This window comes from Spermophilus citellus, assembly GCF_964194105.1.
Source record: "Spermophilus citellus genome assembly, chromosome: 11".
NCBI classification, from domain to species: Eukaryota; Metazoa; Chordata; class Mammalia; order Rodentia; family Sciuridae; genus Spermophilus; species Spermophilus citellus.
This window is the reverse complement of record NC_138192.1, coordinates 49,644,776-49,662,827: the sequence shown is the minus strand read 5'-3', so window position 1 is coordinate 49,662,827 and position 18,052 is coordinate 49,644,776. Positions and strand designations below refer to the sequence as shown.

Sequence of the window (18,052 nt, the reverse complement as noted above, 5' to 3'; positions counted from 1 at the left end):
TGTGTCCGCCGAGAACTAAAAAATAAATATTAAAAATTCTCTCTCTCTCTCTCTCTCTCTCTCTCTCTCTCTCTCTCTCTCTCTCCTCTCTCTCACTCTCTCTTTAAAAAAAAATAATAATAATAATATTAACAGCTATTAGCAGAAAAGGGCACTCAATATTATCTTTAAATCCTGTCTTATTTAATGCTTTCACTAAAATTATATGTATGAGAATCTCACATTAGATTTCTTAGAAAGGGACTTAGGACAGATTCACATATTCTGCTCAATGGACAGGGGTAAGATCTATGGATGGGCACTGGGGTAAGATCTATGGATGTTCCACTAGATATCTAGAATGAATAGCCTGCTGGATAAAATACATTGAGTTCTGTCACTGAGTATCATCCATGCTGTGGCTAATGTTTGTGCACATCTTTAATGATTGAATATTAAGCAATTTCCCACTTCTAAAAAAAAAGCCAAGAAATTTTCAACTAAATTGACTATGTTAAACTTGAAGAGATACAGATAAAATAATGACGTGTGTGCTTATAATATGCCATCTACTAATTTGATATAAATAGACTTTGAAACACATATTATGGTTTTTAGAACTATTGCCCTTATATTTCAGGAAGTAGTTTTGGTCCGACTCCCCTCCCATGCATTCTTGACATCAGAGTGGTGGTGCTACCTTTTCAGACAACTGGTTTGTTTCCACCACCTGTCATTTGGAATTCAATCTAAGTGGTTTGGGTACAGGACCTTGTGAAACCGTCTGATGCCATCACTAGAAATCTTTTCCCCAGCTATAAAAACTTGTTTACTGCTCATGGTCTCTAGTAACCACTTACTCTGTTGCTTTTTTTAGTGATCTTTAAAATACTTGTTTTCCAGAGCTTAGAATTGTTAGGTCATATCTCCCAAAATAATTACTATCTATCTCAATATTAAATTTCTTTACTTCCACTTACCAGTCCTATCAATTGCAAGACAGTTAAAACCATTCTAAACTCATGAGTTGATGATGTTTCAATCTAATGCATATTCCCCAAACAGTACTCTGTTCAAACAAAGTAATGGAGAGTGTGTGATATTATGAGAGACTTTATAAGGACTTTAGAATAAAATGCCTCTTTTTCTGAGGGATCATTTGGGGGAAGAAAAAGCTCTCACCTTATATTCAGCCATATATTATGGTTTAAACAAAAGGGGATTCACACAAATCTCTTTTGTGTTCTTATGCAAAGTGACTATTGAATATGAAAGCTTTGGGCCATTTGTAAGAAATAACTAAAGCATACAGCTGGATTGTAATGCATTTATCTTGTAGAGAAACACTGAAAATGGAGGACCATAAAGCCTGCTTCTTTGAAAATACTTACACTGGAATCTTAAGAACTACAGCCTCCACTGGTTAAACCTCCTCCCAACCCCAGACTGCATCTACTTTTTTTGTTAATACACACACACAAAGACACACCACAGTAGGAAATATTTATAATATTTTGATGGTCTCTTGGGGATCCCTAGCCAAAATTTTTAGAACTCAAAATGAAAAATTTAGATAACTGAGTGGCTAGATTTCCCTACAGTGTTACTCCGTCTTTAAGATACATTATGCTATATTGTTTCCGTTCTTTCATCTAAGTATTTCCAAGAGAATCAGACTAGAAGAACATTTTACAGAGAAGGTGGCAGCTATTTGATTGATATAGTCAAAGATAGCATATGGTGTATTCTTTCCTCTCAAACTGTTCTGAGTCTTTGTTCTTGCCCATAGCAGTAGTATATATGAGAACTATCCAAAAACTTCCCAATGGTACATGTATGTAATGCACATCATCTTAAAAAGCAATGAACATTTTGCCATTGCATTCTTTATTATTTGAAGTACATCAAACTGAGAGACATAGAGCTTAAAATAAATCGTTAAAGAACTCTAATTCTATAAGATCTTAAAATTTTGTAAGATTATAAATGCCATTTTAAAATGTTAATTAGAAGATGCATTTGTTTTAATTCATGATACTGAAAATATTGACTGAATTGTGAATTAACACATTTAGGGGTACAGATGTCATTTTTCATGAGATTTCCTGAATGATGTAATTTTCATATTTCATATAGCAGTTTGATCAATTTACAGATTTATTTTACATAATTAGTTGGTAAATGAGAAATTCAATTGCTGATATATAACTATTTTTCTGTAATATAAAAAGAAGTTAAAATTCTGAATTATAAATAAAAAACAAATATTTTGAAGACATCTGGTCTACATCTGTCCAAAATAAGATAATTTAAAACAGTGTAATTAAATGCAAGAAATACAGAAATATTCACACCTTAGAATGTTAAAAAAAAACTCCATTTTAATGTGATTTTTTTTTCCAACTGGAGTTTTTTTATTATTATTATTTCAGTGTACTTTCACTTCTCATTCTGTCTTTAGAAAGAAAACTAAAAAACTAAAAATAATCTCTGGTTTTCAAAGTTTCTATTAAATGGAGGTATTATTTTTATTAGTACTCTTTTATATGTTGATTAGCTTTAATTCCTAATGTAATATTCAGCAGACAGTCTCAGACCTGTCCCCTTTTGCTGTATTTATGACTCTTCATTCAGTTATTTAAATTGTGAGATGACTAAAAGAGTATGTAAGCTCACCCTAAATTGTGTGTTCCTTGTGGGCACAAAGGGGCTCAGGAAGTGTGGGAGGAAGGCATTCAGACCTGTGGAAATGAAAAGTACTTCTGATACATCCTCATGATCCAGAAAGAATCATCCTTTGAAGATTGGTCTTTCCTTTAAAAAAGAAAATCTGTGTTAAATGGAAAATATATCATTTTGGGAATAAGAAAAATACTATGTACTTTCTGTTGTCTAACCTTAGCCATAGGTTCTGAAAAGAATTGGCCCTGTGAGAAGGGCAACCACTTTTACTAATACATACCATAAGATAACAAAAGTTATGTTTTGTGTGTTTATTTTCAGGGAGCATGACAAAAATCCAGAGAGTTTTTTTAAGGTATTAATGCATCTAAAGGACTTAGGACTCAATTTCCATATCTCTGTCCTTGGAGAAACCTTTACGGACGTTCCAGGTATCTCTTTTGAATTTTTCTAATGTATTTTTATAGATATCTAAGCTCTACAACTAGGTATTAATTTCCATGTTTTCCTTTGTTAGAATAATCAAGATGAGCACTGTTAACCAAAAGATTATACGATGGCATTAAAGTCTGATTCAATTAAAAAAATACTTAAGTAAGCATTCTTTGATTTAAGTTGAGAACGTGAAGTCATCTCTTTTATCAAATATAGTTTATACAATGCATCTTGATGTAAATAAAATATATTGCTTTAGGCATCTTAACACTTAAGGAAAGCAAGAATTTGTAATTGGATATGCAGCCTCTCGCCCCTGAGGTCACTGGTTTGAATCCTGCTCACATTGGTAATGACTGGAATACATTACCATCTGTTAGGTGGCCTGCATAAAGCATTTTGGTATCTAACGCATAATGTGGAAAAGACATATCATGGTTGTTGTTGGTTCATGCCTTTTTTTTTTTTTTTTGAACTTGAGAAAGACAAAAGTTGGAAGCAGTTATCAGCAGTTCCTCTCATTCTTAAAGCTACATGGAGCCCTTTGAGATCCATTTCCTTGGCTCTGTGTTCTCATTGGTCATGGATGGGTCAGTAAAGTGGGCATTCTGACACCTCTTCACAAGCACCTGTGTTTGTGTTCTTAAAGGTTTGTGTGCTGAGCATTGTTTGAAAGGCTAATATACAAACAACAAAAGTTCACAAATTACCTTATTCAAAAGTGACCCTTGCTATGATGTATTAACACCACCTAAAGCTTACTCTCACGTAGCAGATACTCTGATTTAGTGCTAGAAGCAACCCTAGCCAGGACTCAGCAACCTGATCTCACCTAGCTTACTTCTGCCTTTCAGGTTACAGATACTGACTTCACTTCCTCTAAGGTACCAGCTTCTTTAGACGCCACTTGCCTGTTTACTTCTATTTTCTTTTTGATTTTAACTCCAAGGCATTTTCTTTCAAAGTGAAGTTTTGTCATGTTCTCTTATCATACTCTATTTTTCCTTCAGGACACTTATCTCAGTTTCAAATTATTTAATGTGTGTCCACTTTTTTTTAATCTCTCTCCCCTACACACACATATACACGTGCACACTAGAAGGCAGGTTCTGTGAGGACCAGAGACTGTGCATCACCTTACCCCAAAGTCAAGTGCTGGAGCTCAGTGAATAGTTATTAGATTACAAAAATGTTAAAATAAGTTAAGCTCCGGCCCTCAAGGAATTTATAATTTTGTTGAACAGGGAACATTCATGCATAAGCACAGAAAACAGAGAGTAAAAACAAGATAATATAATTACATATGAGTACTGACACATGGAGCTTAGGGTGTTAATTGCCAAACTAGTACTTGAAGAGCAAACACTATTCCAATAGCCAGAAAAGAAGGATTGATTAAGTTCTTTCAAAAGGGGAAACACATGGGCAGAGCACATGGCAACAAACATTTCAGATATTGTGTTTAAGAGGAAGATTTCAGTGAATAACGCTGTGAAATCATTTCTCTAAGTAGAGCATGTGATGGCATGCAGACTTAAGTCAATAGCTACCTTTGAACAGTTAGGGTAGAGTCAATATAGCGGGTCTTGATCACTAAAACAGGTTAAGTAAAGGTGAGGAACAGAGAGCCTGCATGGGAACAGGGAAGAAATAAGAAGCAGCCTATAGTTTATGAAGCTCTACCTTCAACTGATACTTACGCAGAAACACAAAGCCTCTGTGTGTGATGGAAATCTCAGAGTGACTCTATGAGGTGGTGGCAGAGATTAGAGAGAGAGCTGTAAGAGAGAGTTATTCTCAAGTCAAAATACATGTATGAAGATTTGAATTTGGGACCAACATACCTTACATACAAACAGAGATATGAAAAATTATGGCATATATGTGTATTAAGAATTATAATGCAAAAAAAAGATGACATATATAATGGCATAAGTTGGTGTGAATAGACTGTATATACAGAGATACAAAAAAATGTGCTCTGTATGTGTAATAAGGATTGTAATGTAAAAATATAAATGAAATAAATAATAATTAAAAAAAGAAAACAGGGAAGAATTTGGTAAATGGATGACTACAGAGTAAGAAAAAATCAGCTTCTTTGCAAAGATCGTGAGCTCAGTTTTTTAGAATCCAATTTGGGGTGTCTGTGAAGGGCTGAGAAGAGGCTGGAGGACAGACCTGACAGATACTTCTTAGTCTGTTGAAACCTCAGTAAACTTTAGTCTACAGAGAAGACTAGGTTTTCCCTCCAAGAACCATGTTATTACAGTCTCCGCTCTCACCTACCACACATTGGCATTGAGCTATTTAGAGCTTGATGGAAGTTAAAGTTGGGTGCGGAGCAGTAGGGGTGCAAGTACCTCTCAGTAGTGACAGATCCAGTCTTGTTCCTCACTTAGGCTTCACTTCAACACACTCAGTGAGCACTGTGGAAGGGGGAGGCCATAGTGAGCAGGATTCAATTTCCCTCTGGGGCTCTGTCTTAGGAGATGTACAGCTGGGATACTGTGGACTGCTGTGGAAGGGACATCATCTTGTCTTTGTACATACTTCCATTACTCCTAGTCTCAGCTGGGGCTCCCTTCTGTCTTAGCCACTGGTTCATCTCTGCGATTTCAAAGATGAATCAATGCACCATGGCCACCAGAGAGCCCGTAGCTTTCCAGGTTATGTCTGGAGAAGGCCACTTCACTAATCTTGACTCCAAAAATTTCCTAACAAACCATTCTGTGTGACTTCTGCCATTTCCTCTCACTCCTCTGGCTTATTTAACAAATTATATATACAACACTTACTGTATCTTAGGTATTATTCTAGGCCATTTGCAAATATTAACTCTTTAACTCTTCATAATAGCCCTGCTTAGTGTTACTATTTCCATTCTCCTCTACTCAGAGAAACTGAGGCATAGGGAGACCAAGCAAGGTCATACCTTCAAGCACTGCTTGTACCACTGTGCTGTGCTGCTTGTTTGTGTTCCTGTCTTCTGATTTAATTGTCCATCTAACTTTGAACATTATTGTCCCCAGCTGACCATCCATCAGTCCTCATCTCTTATCCTGCCCTTCCACAAACAGGGTTACCTGGGAAGCATATGATTTGTGCTATTGTCTCTCCTTGGTGCAGTGTTAGCATGTCTGTTATCTAGATCAGAAAACGAACATCTTCACTGAGTGATACCAGCTGGAAGAATTACTCTTAGCACTGGTAATATTTGTAGGGAAGTAGTTTCCTAATAGATACTTTTTTAATTGCAATTATTATTCTATGAATAGCTACCATTGATTAAAAGCTCACTCCTTACCTGATCCTTTGTCTTTTTATTATATGAAATGTTCACGATAATCTCAATGAGATAGGAATTGTTATTCCATTTTATATGTAGACAGACTGAGACTCTGAAAGCTTAAGTCACTGTGATTAACTGCCTCTTAGTGTTCAGTTTTTCTTTTTCACACGTAGCCTTAATGAATTAGAGGGCCAAGAAAGGTGGAATTTATGACAATGGCACCATTAATTATCTTTATCCAACTTCATTCTCCTTCCCTCTCCACAGAGCTTCTTGGGTGGGGGGGGGTGTGGATAGCGATGCTGGGTGGCAGTATTAGTGACAGCAAGCTTTACAACCCTTTTTGGTGATGCAAATAATCAGCATTAAATTTCTTTTGAAAATTCTAAGACCATAATATAGCAACTCTGTGGTATCTTCATACTGTCAGTTATTTGCAAGTAAAAATTACATTATAAGGTATTGTAATCCTTTTCCTGGAAAGTGTAGCAGAATTAAGATAATCAATTATAATTCATCATTCTACAATTTACAATTCTTTTTGTGTCATTCCTGCATTTTGCAAAAGAGGAATGAGATCAAGGAAAGTGACTTTTCAGAGCCTCACATTTAGGATGAAATAGTGAATAAAGTAGAACAGGTTCTGTGATGCTTGGAACTTGTAGTCCAATGCTTTATTCATAACTTACTAGAACATTTCTTGAAAATGTTAGAACATTTTTAAGCATTTGCAGGTAAATGGATGGAGTTGGAGAAGATAATGCTAAGTGAAATTGGCCAAACCCAAAAAAACAAATGACGAATATTCTCTCTGATATAAGGTGACTGACTAATAGTGGGTTAGGGAGGGGGAGCATGGGAGGAATATAAGAACTCTAGATAGGGCAGAGGGGTGAGAAAGGAAGGGAGGGGGCAGGGGGTTAGCAATGATGGTGGAATATGATGGACATCGTTATCCAAAGTACATGTATGAAGACATGAATTGGTGTGAACATACTTTATATACAGAGATAAAAATATAGTGCTCTATGTGTGTAATAAGAATTGTAATGCATTCCGCTGCCATGCCTTTAAAAAATAAAATCTATTTTAAAAACGAATGTAAAATATGAGACATATATACAGACACATATGTTCTCTAACCCCAGTTATGAGTTTTCCTTAATGAAAAGGCATCAGAAACAAGGGGAGCCATATCCAAATGGGCTAGCAGTCCGGAACATAGGATAGGTGTGCTCTACACAGTAGGTCTCAATAAATATTTGTTGAATAAAAAAAAAAAAAAAGAACTAACATTACCTGAGCATTGATGTGATGAGCATCATTCTAAGCCTTTCCTGCTTTGTTTACTCTTCACAACATCCTTATAAATTGGGCACTGTTGGAATTACCATTTTACAGCTGAGGAAAGTAAAGCACAGAGGCAGTCTTTTGCCTAAAACCACCCACCCAGTCATTTTGGAAGCCACAGTTCAAACCTTGTTTGCTCCAAGGCCAGTGGTCAACTATACACTACATGGAAATTTACAAAAACATCCCCAGTTTATAGGTAAGAAAGCAAGAGGTGATAGTAGGAAATTCCTGGTAAATCATGTGAATCATTTCCATTTTCTCTAATAATCCTTCTGCAAATGGAAAGCTAAAAGAAAACCAAACACTTTAAATCTGTTTCCCAAATATCTCCCTGCTCCCTCAGATATTAGAATGAATTCCACCTTTCTTTTTAGTCTTTATTATGAGAAAAATATCAAAACCAATATGAAGTGGGAAACTATACCAAATAACACTTGTCATATATTTAGTGGTCGGTAAATATTATTTGAATATTTGAATGAAGAAGTTTGTCATAATAGAATAGTAAAATTTGGATACTTTATCAGGCATGTAAGAACTTACTAAATCAATTTCCAGGGGCTGGGGTTGTGGTTCAGTGGTAGAGTGCTCGCCTAGCATGTGTGAGGCACTGGGTTCAAATGTCACCACCACATTAAAAATGAAATACATATTATGTAAAAAAAATTCCAAATCCTAAACAGTTATTGTATGAAAATAGAGACTTTTTCAGGATAAAACCCTAAGACTAAGTAAGTTCTAGGTGGCTTTACATATTATATTTTCTGTTTTTAATATAAGTGACTTTGATTTAATATAAATCATTCTTTTCTTGTTCTCATCTTTCAGCTCTTCAATCAGCCTGAATAAGCAAGGCTATGCTAAAGTAACAGAGATATCTCAGGGATTTCAAACACATAGACTTATTTCTTGTTCACACTATATATTTATAACAGATGAGTAGGACTATTCTGCTCATTATGGTCACTTAGGGCCCCAAACTGATAGAAAGACTCAGCAACCACCAACTTGTTACCAGAAGGAAAAGAAACTTGGGATCTTGTCTTGTCAGTGGTGAAGTATTCTGTCTTAGAAATAGTGCCCAGTTCCACTCAGTTCATTGGTCAGCACTTCTACCAGGCACTGCCTAGTCAAAAGGAGGGCCAGGAGACACAGTCCTCCTCTGCGCCAAGAATGGAGAACAGATTTGATGACCTGCCTTATTGGCCACCAAGTTCATTTTGTATACATCATGGTCTGAGTGTTCTCAGAAAGAAAACCAAGCCTCCCCAGGAATTCTCTCTTAATCTGGGTGACACAATCCCAGCTGAATTAAGAGCTTTACAAATGTTGAGAGTATTGCCTGCAATCTTCTTGCTGGGAACAACCCAGCTGGTTCTGAAGACACATCTAGTGACTATGTCCTGCCAGGCAGACAATATGAAATGGAAATGGTCTCTGAAATGGAGTTAATTGTCACTTATAGATGAATTGGCATTTTGAAAAGTTCATAGTATTTTTCAACCAGAAGTGGCACCCCTCTTCCCGATGGGTATATTTGGCAATGTCCAGAGACGTGTTTGGTTTCACAATTGTTGTGCTCCTGACATCTAGTAGGTAGATAGAAATGTTGCTAAACCTCTGACAGAGCACAGGAAAGCCTCCACAGCAAAGACATGTCTGACCTAAAATTTTAGTAGTGTCAGGATTGAGAAACTGGAATGGAAGTCAACAAATGAGGTTGGGAGCTGGGTCCTGTAGCTTTCTTGGTTAACCTTAGTTAATCCATCTGTGCAGTGAAAAGCAGGAGGAAATGGGAAAGGGGAATAATAATAAAACCTATCCACTTTAGTGAGTTACAATGAGGATTTTAGCATTAGATAATTTGGAGGAAAGTGCTTTCTAAACTACGGTGCAGATTTTATTTTAAGACTTATAGACTTCCCTTTGGAGTTTGTAAGTAGAGTGAGTTTTTAATGCATTTGGATTCAAAGAAGTCATTAGTGATGTTGTACCTTAAAACTTCACTTTATTTTTATTCAGAAAATTGAAAGGTCATTCTGCTACATAAACCATCTGTGTCTGGCTCCATGTTACAAATGATCCAAAAAGCCTAGAAGCTCCTCAATGCAAATATTTGAGTTTTGGCCAGTTCTCACGACAAGGTCAGATTGTTAGCCCTTGAGATGATTAAAAAAAAAAAAAAAAAAGCAAATGCTTAAGATATCAAATCACTGGAATGTGTTTGTATACTTAATAATTTCCCACAAATGGTAATTCTAAACAAAGTATTATTTTCTGTGAACAGTCAAAGTCCCACATAAGGAATCTTCTTTTCATATTGCAGACGTGGTAGGAGTAAGGAGTTTTAGCTGTAGACATTAAGGCAGCCAGAAAGGTTGCAAAGAAAAATCCTGAACTATGGTTTTGGCAGACAGAAGTTCTTTTGGTTCACCTTTAATTTAAGGTTAAGAACAGTATGTGGAAAGCTTCTGGTTAGTATCTGGCATGACAATGATGATTACTGTGATCTTGGCATATCCCAATTCTTAGCCCTGGAGTCAAATGTTGGGTAATTATATAGTGTTTCCCTCCACTCCCACCTCCTCCTTCACTTAGCTCCCCGCTACTATCTTATTTTCAGCTGCATGGCCACACAAAGGGGGAAACTCTAGGGAGGTTCTAAGGATACAAATAACTTACATCACAGTAATTTCTTCTTTCTTTTTTTTTTTTTTTCCGGTACCAGGGATTGAACTCAGGGGCACTTGACCACTGAGCCACATCCCCAGCCCTCTTCTGTATTTTATTTAGAGACAGGGTCTCAGTGAGTTGCTTAGTACCTCGCTTTTACTGAGGCTGGCTTTGAACTCAGTCTCCTGCCTCAGCCTCCCGAGCCACTGGGATTACAGGTGTGCACCATCACAACCAACAATCACATTAATTTAAAAGGTTTAAAATTTTACAACAAGAGGCTGAGCGTGGTGGCACATGCCTATAATCCCAGGAACTTGGGAGGCTGAGGCAGGAAGATCACAAGTAGCTAGACCCTGTCTTAAAATTTAACTACAAGGGAGCCCAGTAGGAAAAAAAAAAAAAGAACAACTATTAATAAATTGATTAATATTGAATCATAAGATTATATGTAAGATAAAGTAAGTGTCCTAGTGAGATTGAATAAACTCATTCTCTCCAGTCCATACTATTCCTAAAACTTATTCCCTTTCCTTGTAATTAAAAAAAATATATTAATATTTGTTACACTAACACAATATTTAATGAGTTCCTCTTATGGTCTAGCATCATGGAAAGTATTATGAAAGCCAAGAGAAGAAAACATAGTTCCTCCCCTCTAGAATCTTACAGTCTGGGAAGGAAAAATGTTTATACATATACGTTTTATTAGAATATATCCTTTTTTATATTTTAAGATTTTCAATTAGAATATTATTTTAAGGCATTATCTTATAATGTTTATGAATAGCTCTGACTGCAATAGAGTGGTTTAGTTAATCAAACAAGTCTTGATGTCTCCAGTTTATAGCTGAGGAAAATGAATTATATTGGCTCCTTGGTAGAAGCACAGATGTGAGTTAGATTCTCAGTACATAGAATCACCCTCATATGATTTCTCTAAATAAGCCTGTAGTCACTTTCCCAAGAATATTATTGCATAGGTCAGTTTCCCAGGAATCTGAAATTAAAACTGAAGTCTTCTCTTCCCCAGGTTTTTGCTAAATGAAGAAAACAACAAAACATGATGGGAAAAGTCAGGAAGACTAAGTGAAGGTAGACAGGAAAGAATAGATGCTAAAGTAGACATGATGGTCTCTCTTAAGGGAAGTAATAAATTTAACAAGATTCCAATTGGGGTGCCACCATATTACTTCTAGATCTTCACAAAGTGGCTCTGAAAAGAATTTTAAAACTAATGGCCAAATATCAAAGAAATCACTTCCCAAGGAATCATGATGGAAAACATGCCCTACCAGATTCAGTACATGTATGAGGTGACCACTTTTAAGAGTGCTTTACAGATTCAGAAACATGAAAGTAGAAAAATGGAAAGAAATAGATGACTCAGAAATAATACCAACTTATATAAATTTAATATCTGACAAACTTAAGACTATCTGACAAATTTAAGACTATGCTTATCTCAGATCTAAAATCCAACTTTGCCCCCTTAGTGAAATACAATATTGAATAAAATTAATAATTTCCATGTAATAAAAGACAAATTATATATGTGATCTATCATATATAAATAAATAAGAGTACATTCTTTGTTTCTTATTTTAGTAGATGAACATATAAGAAAGGAAGCACATGTTTAATAAATATATGATATAGATAATGGCATCAAGACTTTATTATAAGTGCTAATTTACTTAACTCTTATTCTGGGTCAAGCCAAGGCTAGGATTTTATTCTCATATCTCATTTATCATCACAAGAGTCCCCTCAAGAGGTGTAATTATTCTCCCCCATGAGCAGATGAGAACACTAAGGCTTAAGTGAAATGACTTTCCCAAAGTCACACAGCTAGTAAACAGTAGATGTGATGATATCAGAAAAAAAGAAATGCTTAATCAGGAAAAAGATCTTTAATTTTACCAGTAAGTAAATAAATGTAATTGGCAAGAATTTATGAGAATAGTTACATTCACCAAAGCAACAGAAGTAAAAGTGAATCACAACTTGGAGGAGCCAACTTGTGAGGCAACATGTACATGTAAGATGAAGGCAATATAAATTATTTTTTTCTGAGCCACAGAAGTTAACATGTTCTATGTCTCAGTAATTTCAGGTCAGAGAATGTATCCTATGGAAATAAGTCTAAGAAAGAACAGGTGACAAAAGTTCTTCTTGCCTCATTCCCTTCTCTGCTGTTCCATATCAACTGGTCACTAAGATTCTATTTATTCTCCGTCCCAAGTCTCACTCTGTTTGTGTTGCTTCAGTTTCTGCCCTTATTTTCTGGGACCTTATCTCCTACAAAGGCTTCAGACTGGTCTTCCAACCTATGGACACTTTTATATTCAATTTACGTACCTACAGTTTTCACCATTCTTTCTAAGACCATCCAAGAATACTCAAAATACTCTAGCAAGAATAAGTATCTGTCTCAGATTTTCTGTAGCAAGAGAGGTTTTTCTAAATCTGACCCTTACTTAGTCCCTCATGAATTCCAGTTCGGTCATTGTCTGAGTACATCTGTGCACTTACCTACCTCCTTGTCTTATGTTACTCATTGCTTAATTTTTCTCCCCCTTTCCAAAAAGGCACTCTCATACCCTGTTCCTACCTGGAAAGAATCCCAACCCCAGTGTTGCCTTTTGTAGTAGTCCTTCCTCTTCCCATCCCCTCCATATTGCTTCATAGCACTTTTATTCATCCCACATTTGCAAAGCACATTTCACATGGTACTGTGGTCACTTGTCAGTTGCCTGCCATAATGTAGTGATGGTGGCAATGACCAGAAGATGCTTTGTAAGTGAGGATTGTAGCAACTGAAACAGTGAGCTATACAGAGAAATCAGCAGCACTCCTAGTTGCAGGGCCGAGCTACTCTGGCCCTGATCTCACTGATACCCTGACCAGGGTAAGGTTCCCACCCGGTGCCTGAGCCGCTCGATTTCCTTTTTCAGGAAAGGCTTGTTAACAATTCTGCCTCTGCCCTTCCCTCCCAGATGCTCAGGAGATTCCCCAGTGCAACCAACTGGTAGCAACTCTCTCTCATTCCTCAGCATGTCCTGTGAGAATCTGTCTTTTTTCCTGTGGTCACTCCCAGGCGTGCCATTCCCTGGCTTACTGTCTACTCCTGCAGCTTTTGTAAGTGGAATATTTATCTTTTCTACTGAAACGAGAAGATTCAGTGCAACTCTCAAGGCAAGATCATTTTTCCATCCTACCAGGGGGAAGACCATGAAGATAATATGTTCCGGAATACAACTCCCAAAACATCTCTCAAGAAATTGTTCTCAAAAGTTATAACTGTGAAAACATTACTGAAGGGGGAAAAAATGCTCTTTCATTTTCATAAGCTGTCCTCAAAGTTTATGAGAAATGTGCAGTTGGAAGAGACACACAGTGAAATCAATTGATTAATGGAAAATATCACGACATTAATAGAAAAATTAAAAATAGGAGGCAGACTCTTAATTTTTTATTGATTTTTTATTGGCCCATTGTAATTATACAATAGGATTCATTATGCCATACTCATGTATGCATATAACAATTTTTTTTTTTTAAAGAGAGAGTTAGAGAGAGGGGGACAGAGAGAGAGAGAGAGAGAGAATTTTAATATTTATTTATTTTTTCTTAATTCTTGGCGGATACAACATCTTTGTTTTTTTTTTGTATGTGGTGCTGAGGATCGAACCCGGGCCGCACGCATGCCAGGCGAGCGCGCTACCGCTTGAGCCACATCCCCAGCCCTGCATATAACAATTTGATCAATCTCCTTCCCTAGTACCTTCCCTTTTCCTCCCTGTCTCCCTCCCTAGATCCTCTTGCTCAACTCTTCTTACCTCTACTTTTATTGTTATTTTAATGACATATATATATGTGTGTGTGTGTGTGCGTGTGTGTGTGTGTACACACATATGTTTTATGGTGGTATGTTCATACATGGACATAGCAGTGTTTGGTAGATTTCATTCCTCAGTACTTCCCGTACAATCTGCTCCTCCCACCTTCTTGATCCCCTTTATCTACTTTATTGGTCTCCTTTCTATTTTCATGAAGACTGTAATTTTCAAAGCCTGTAAGTACATGTATGACTTTAGATATGTAATGATATGTAAGAGAATAGCTTCTATAGATAGGAGATCTTAGAATGTAGCTGCTATATAGCGCTTCATTATTTTATCTTTTTGAGCTCCTGTAGTTGTATATGATTATGATTTGGATAGTGGTATGTTCAAAATAATATTTTGCCCACTCTGGGACTGTGGTGGTAAGCCCTCCCTGCTTTAACGTTCCTGTTTCTTACAGTGCCTATCAGAACAGGAGTCTGACAGAAAGCAACACAGCAGGGATCCAACTAGTGAGCTTTTCCAGCTACATCTCCCTTTGCCTAAATTGTTTCATTTGTAAAATGGAAACCATCACACATATTTGCTGCAATGGAATGAACACTGCTCAGGAACTTATAAGGCTTGAGATCTAGTTCCAGCTTTGCCACTGATTAGCCATGTCACCTCTTTCAGCCTTACTCCACTTATCCAAAAGAATTTAAAACTAGAAGAAACTTTGGACATAAGGTTTCTCAACATTTAAAATGGGCTTCATATCCCCACCTCAAAGGGGATTTCTCAGTGACACTTTCTGAAATTTTCACTATGAAAACAATGTCATAATTGTGCTTTCTCAAAATAACATCTTATTCTTTTCCATTTTGATATGAGTCTGCGCTCCCAGTCAAACCTGCACGCTCAGGTAGTTGAGACCCATTGATCTAGACCAGTCACAATTATTCTGGTCACCCTACTACATGTTTCTTTTTTAATATTTTTAGTTATAGATTGACATGATACCTTTATTTTACTTATTTATTTTTCTGTAGTGCTGAGGCTCAAACCCAGAGCCTCACACATACTAGGCAAGTGTTCTACCACTGCTACAGCCCCAGCCCTGCTATATGTTTTTGATCCTGTCATTGCCTCTCATTCTTTCCTTACCTCTGGGTACTCCTAGCTGTCCTTTTCTTTTTTGATGGAATCCATCTTTACTTATCTCATTACTTCATAGAACTGACTAGTATTGCTTCCTGCCCATCCTGTTGGACTTTGCTAATTTAAACTTTTTAAAGTTGACCTCTATGTATCTCATCTCCTCATCTACCGTCCTTGCTAAATTAAGTCAATCTCTTGGTCTGACCTTCCCAGTGAGGCTTCAACTGCATCACTCCTCCTCCCTTATCTGCAGGGAATATGTTCCAAGACTCCCAATAGATTCTTGCAGCTGTGGATTATACCAAAATACTTATTTTACTATATTTTATCCTCTGCATACAGACATAAAGCAATGTTTTCTCCATCTTAACCAACCACTTATCACATGCTGTAGCCATAACTTATAGTTTGATGTTTGACAGCAAAACTAGTATTCTAGTCACCTGTTTTGCTTCCTTGACCAAAAGGCCTGACGAGGACCAGTTTAAAGGGTGAATACTTTATTGGAGGCTCATAGTTTCGGAGGTCTGAGTTCATATATGGCTGACCCCATTGCTCTAGGCCCAAGATGAGGCAGAACATCAAGCAGAAAGATGGGGAGGAGGAAAGCAACTCCAAACATGGCAATCAGGAAGCAGAGGACTCTGCTCACCACGGACACAATATATACCCCAGAGGCACGTCTCTAGTGTCCTCCCTTCTCCAACCACACTCTACGTGACTACCACCCAGTTAATTCATTCAAATGGATTAATGCATTGATTATGTTAAGGATCTTATAATCATTTCACCTCTGAACTTTCTTGCATTGTCTCACACATGAGTTTTTAGAGGACACCTTCTGTCTAAACCAGCTAGCATAAATTTCTTTTTTCTCCTTCACAATTTCATAGGTAGAAGATATATTCTACATGTTAGCAACCTCAGCCTTTTTTTTTCTTTCCTTATAAACTTGAGAACATTTACATTTTCATGGCTTTTCTTCGGGATATCCAAATGGCCAGCATCACTACTTTTACACTTTGGAGCCATTATCAAGTCTAATAAGAGTTACTTGGACACAAGCCCTGGATATCAACTACAGTCAATCTGAAAATCAAGATAGCTACTGAGTAACTAATGGATGGCATAATGCAGCATGAATACACTACCTGTCTCAGGCAGGACAGAACAGGATAACACAAGAGTTCATCATGCTTATCAGAGTGGCAAATAATTCAAAATTGAGAATTGCTTATTTCTGTAATTCTCCATTTAATATTTTTAAAAATATCTTTATTTTTATTTATTCATTTTTTTACAGTTGACCATGTGTAATTGAAACTGCAGAAAATGAAACCATGGATAGAGGACTACTATACCTTTGCACCCTAACTTTAGTACTTTTTTCATATGTATCCTGGACTGTAGCCTAGAGTACACTGTATTCCCAGAAAATAGTTCACAGGTCACTACCCAGGAGCCCTCATTTTCCTATCAGCATTCCACCCATTATACCAGACTCATCTCAATCACTTTCCCTGACCTTTCAAACAAATATGATATCTCCTTTCTCTGATTTTGTTTATACTGAACAGTGTACTTAGAATCCTTTAATAACAATAATGTCGTTTGACCCAAAGATCCTAATACAAAGATGTTTTCAAAATTTTGACAATGATCCAACACCCAAATACATATTTGCATTGTAGCTCAGTATATGCCGTAGTATATTTATAATTAAAGCAAAGTTTTCATAACATAATACATATTCTCATTGCATTTGATGTACTCTTAATATTTCTTTTCTGTTCTATATCTTAATTGATTCCACAACCAGTAGGCACACTTATAAATAAAACAACAGATATAGCACATAGTAGGAACACTGTTGTACACAGGATTTTACCAAGTTCACTATAGAAATATTACTCTTTGTGAATCTGTTCAATAAATCCATTTTGATATACTGTGATTTTAGTTTTTAATTTCACCAAAAAATCTTTTATATTTTCAGAGCAATGCTGGTCTATTTTTAATATTCCAAAACAAACTGACCTGAGAAAGCAAATGCAGTTCATTTTTTATCTATTACTAATAGATACACACCTACCTAGTTATAATTTCATATCCTGAAAACTTTGTCATCTTATTAAAGTAAGAAGATAAAGAAATTTAGATGTACAGAACCTATCACTATGAAAATAAACTCATAGGATTAATGTATCTGACATATTAATCATAAAGTTGCTATTTATTGGATGCTGAGCATGTGCCACACCTTGTACTAGGTGTTTTGTGTATGTTTCCTCTAACCCTTTCACAAACCTCCAGGGTAAGATACTACCTCCACTTTATCTATAAAAATGCCAAGTTAAACTATAGAGTTTTACTCTATAGTAAATAATTTAGTTTTATTCAGGGAACTAAACTAAATTCATGAGTTCTGATTTGGTTTTATTTTCTTTTTTCCATCACAAAGTTCTCTGTAACTTAGCAAGTGCTTTTTTTTTTTCACAGTACGTTTTAACTGTGTTCCGTGCTTATGAAAAATGTCAGACTGATGGTGTTGAGAACGAAAGTTGTACCAACTGACGAGTCAGTTTCTTGATGTTCATTTTACCAGCTTCATTAATTGAAAAGTATAACAGAAAAAAATGCTTTCTAGTTT

General features: G+C 36.3%; 1 protein-coding gene across 5 annotated transcripts in view; it reads left to right on the top strand.

Moving 5' to 3' along the window:
* Window positions 1-18,052, top strand: part of GTDC1 (glycosyltransferase like domain containing 1) — a 397,042-nt gene that overhangs the window by 364,415 nt on the left and 14,575 nt on the right. For all 5 annotated transcript variants that reach the window (XM_081261471.1, XM_081261473.1, XM_081261470.1 and 2 more), the window contains one exon: window positions 2,983-3,092. In XM_081261471.1, coding sequence (XP_081117597.1) covers window positions 2,983-3,092 — 110 coding nt within the window. The remainder of the gene's footprint in view (window positions 1-2,982; window positions 3,093-18,052) is intronic.